Here is a 3,924-nt window from a genome sequence, read left to right as displayed (position 1 = left end):
AGTTCTTTAAAACAATCAGAGGTCAAGAGAAAGAAGGGATCAGCTAAATCTATTTCTGGAAAAAACGTGAAAAGATTGTCAGGTGATGATGATAAAAAGGAAACCACACCTGTGCTGAAACCAGCCTCCAAAAATTGGAAGTAAATCAAAGGATCAAGGCACTCTTGAAATTGGAAGTAAACTTGGTAGCACAGGGAATACGTGGGGTTCGGCTTACAGTGATTTTTCTTAATGATTGTTGGAAGAACAAAGAGATTGTGAGGAGATTTAAGGGTAACGACACAAATGCAGAATGTTAAATCCAAAAAGGCAAATGGCCAATTGAATATTTAAGGAAGTTTGATCTGCCTGCTAGCTGTTTTCTTGCTTCTTTATGGAAATGTGTAAGACCTCCAATTATTCATACATATCAAAGGAGGGGCAGAAAAGTAATTGGACAAATTAATAATGAGGAAGGAAAAAGAGGAGGAGATCGTGCAGGTGGGGCCCAGGCACAGAAATAAGAGAAAGATGAGAGAAGGAATATAAATAGGTTTTTTAGGTCTAGGGGAGGTAGGTTTTATTTTTATCCTGAAGTTGGCGGCTGCTTAGCCTAGAGGAATATCCAGTCTTTCCCTAGAGGAAGCTGGGTTTGTCTTCATTATTCCTTGTTTTTCTTGAATCTTTATGTTTTTCTGTACTCATTTTGGCTATATATAAATAAAGATAGCAGAGAGCTACCTCTGTTTTTGGCCATTGTAAGGGAGAAATAGTGAAGTAAGCAAGTTGAATCCTTACATATTGGTATCAGAGCCTCCACACTGGGGGTGATCACGCGTCTGATGGCTCAAAGACAGATAGAAGAACGGGTAGAAGGTACTGAAAAGGAAATTATGAGTCTGAAGGAGATGATGCTGGAAATGAAGAAATCGATGGATCGAATGACAGACGAGCTAAGAGAAAACCATGGTGCTAAGAAAAAAGAAGAAGCAGGGACTACGACGACATCAGGTTGAAACTGAAGGGAAAACTGGAAGAGGCCGGAACCACAGTCGAGTCGGGTGGAAGCAGCGCAGACCGAAGTACAAAAAATTAGAAATGCCACTGTTTACAGGGGTGAACCCTGAATCCTGGGCGTACGGCAGAACATTTTTTTGATATAAATGACTTACCGAAGCTGAGAAGGTCAAAGTAGCAGTCGTGAGTTTTGGACAGGAAGAGGTAGACTGGTTTAGATGGAGTAATCGTAGAAAGAGGGTGGAATCTTGGGAGGACTTGAAGGAAAGGATGTTTGATTTCTTTAATGATACAGGACAGCAGAGCTTGGGGGCAAGATTAATCCGTATTAAGCAAGAAGGCTCATACAGCGAGTACGTTAAGAAGTTTGTTACATACTCAGCCCCCCTCCCGGACATGGCAGAAAGTGTTCTGCTGGATGCGTTTTTAACGGGTCTGGAACCCTCACTGCAAGCGGAAGTAATCAGCAGACACCCTCAAACTTTAGAGGAATGTATGAAGGAAGCTCAGCTGGTGAATGATAGGAATATAGCATTAAAACTGGCGATGGAAGAGTTGGATATAGTTGAGCCCAAAAGGAATGAGAACAGCAGCAAATTTCAAGGAAAAAATGAGAAGACAGAAAGTAAAAAGACAGAGTTTGTGATGAAGCAGGTAACTATTCCATTGAAAAATGATTACCAGAAAAAAGATCCCCCAATTAAACGGCTGTCGGATACGGAATTTAGAGCAAGGCTGGATAAGGGGCTTTGTTTCAGATGTAATGAAAAGTACGCCCCAGGCCATCGATGTAAAGGGAGAGAAAAAAGAGAGTTGATGCTCCTTATACTAAATGAGGAAGAAGACCACAAAAGGGAAGAGGATACAGAGGATGAGGCAAGCGAAGTAATAGAACTGAATCATCTGGAATTGAATATGGATAACCCTATTGAATTGAGGTTGATCACGGGAGTTACATCAAAAGGGACGATGAAATTAAAAGGACATGTGAACGGAAGGGAAGTAGTTATTCTGATTGACAGCGGGGCGACCAATAACTTCATCAGCCAAGTGTTGGTAGATGAACTACAGCTGAGCATCGATCCGGGAACTCGTTTTGGAGTTACCATTGGGAATGGCAACCAATGTGAAGGAAGTGGGATTTGCAAGAGGGTGAAGGTGAAGTTAAAAGAGTTAACAATCGTAGCAGATTTCCTAGCGGTAGAGTTAGGAACGGTAGACTTGGTGCTTGGGATGCAATGGCTAGATTCGACAGGAACCATGAAGGTTCACTGGCCATCCCTAACCATGACGTTTTGGAGGAAGGGTAGAAGAATAATCCTAAAAGGTGACCCTTCTCTAACGAAGTCAGAATGTTCATTGAGAACCTTAGAGAAAACGTGGCAATCCGGGGACCAAGGATTCCTCTTGGAATTCGAAAACTATGAAGGAGAATCGGAAACAGAAGCTGAATTGAAGGGAAAGGAAGAAGGATTACCCATGGTTCAGCGATTGCTCGAGCAATATGCAGATGTCTTTAGGTTGCCCAGGGGTTTACCGCCAAGGAGAGCCATAGACCATCGCATTCTGACCGTGGCCGATCAGAAACCAATTAATGTAAGACCATATAAGTATGGCCATGTACAAAAGGAAGAGATTGAAAAATTGGTGTTAGAAATGTTACAAGCTGGGGTGATTCGTCCAAGCCGCAGCCCATATTCGAGCCCGGTCCTCTTAGTGAAGAAAAAAGATGGAGGGTGGAGATTTTGTGTAGATTACAGGAAACTCAATCAAGTAACGGTGGCTGATAAATTTCCAATTCCCGTGACCGAAGAACTCTTAGATGAACTTCATGGTGCGACAGCTTTCTCAAAGTTAGACCTTAAATCTGGATACCACCAGATTAGGATGAGGGAGGAAGATGTGGAGAAAACAGCTTTCCGCACGCATGAAGGACATTATGAGTTCTTGGTGATGCCTTTCGGCCTTACGAATGCTCCTGCCACCTTCCAATCTCTCATGAACGAGGTGTTCAAACCATTCCTTCGAAGGTGTGTCCTGGTTTTTTTTTATGACATTCTAGTTTATAGTGTGGACATAGATGAGCACATGAAACATTTAGGAATGGTTTTTGCTATCTTGAGGGACCATGAATTGTTTGCAAATAGGTCTAAATGTGTCATTGCTCATTCCCAAGTTCAATATTTGGGTCATCTGATTTCCAGCAGAGGAGTGGAGGCTGATGAGGACAATTCGCAGTATGGTAAATTGGCCACGGCCGAAAGATATAACTGGGCTGAGGGGATTCCTTGGACTGACTGGGTATTATAGAAGATTTGTGAAAAGCTATGGAGAAATAGCTGCACCCTTAACCAAATTACTTCAGAAAAATGCATTCCATTGGAATGAGGAAGCTACAATAGCGTTTGACCAGCTGAAGCTAGCAATGACAACCTTACCGGTATTAGCATTGCCGGATTGGTCTCAGCCCTTCACAATCGAAACTGATGCTTCAGGAGTAGGTTTAGGTGCAGTTTTATCACAGAATGGTCATCCCATCGCATTCTTCAGCCAGAAACTGTCCCCAAGAGCCCAGGGTAAGTCGATCTATGAAAGGGAATTGATGGCGGTTGTCCTTTCGGTGCAAAAATGGAGACATTATCTCCTGGGCTGAAAGTTCACAATTGTTTCAGATCAGAAGGCTCTGAAATTTCTGTTAGAACAGAGGGAAGTTCAGCCTCAATTCCAAAAGTGGCTCACAAAACTTTTGGGGTATGACTTTGAGATCTTATACCAGCCGGGTCTGCAGAATAAGGTGGCGGATGCTCTCTCAAGGAAGGACCATTCGGTGAAGTTAAATACAATGACAACCACAGGCATAGTTGATATAGAGATAATAGCGAAGGAAGTTGAAATGGATCAAGAACTTCAGAAAATTATTGCCGAACT

At 42.6% G+C, this 3,924-nt stretch overlaps 1 protein-coding gene across 1 annotated transcript; it reads left to right on the top strand.

Moving 5' to 3' along the window:
- Positions 1-821: 821 nt before the first annotated feature.
- Positions 822-3,625, top strand: LOC116405845 (uncharacterized protein K02A2.6-like). Its single transcript, XM_031889612.1, has 2 exons — positions 822-990; positions 1,157-3,625. Exons 1-2 carry the CDS (start codon positions 822-824, stop codon positions 3,304-3,306), a joined length of 2,319 nt encoding a protein of 772 aa, XP_031745472.1. The 3' UTR covers positions 3,307-3,625.
- Positions 3,626-3,924: the final 299 nt, after the last annotated feature.

Source organism: Cucumis sativus, unplaced genomic scaffold (assembly GCF_000004075.3).
Source record: "Cucumis sativus cultivar 9930 unplaced genomic scaffold, Cucumber_9930_V3 scaffold38, whole genome shotgun sequence".
In the NCBI taxonomy this organism is placed as follows: domain Eukaryota; kingdom Viridiplantae; phylum Streptophyta; class Magnoliopsida; order Cucurbitales; family Cucurbitaceae; genus Cucumis; species Cucumis sativus.
The sequence above is the reverse complement of the archived record's forward strand: the minus strand, read 5'-3'. Positions and strand labels throughout refer to the sequence as shown.

Excerpts from the sequence above, each read along its gene's own strand:
- LOC116405845 (XM_031889612.1), top strand. The coding sequence starts at position 822 with ATGGCTCAAAGACAGATAGAAGAACGGGTAGAAGGTACTGAAAAGGAA. Across the intron at positions 991-1,156 it reads AGGGACTACGACGACATCAG|CTGAGAAGGTCAAAGTAGCA; the intron begins GTTGAAACTGAA and ends GACTTACCGAAG.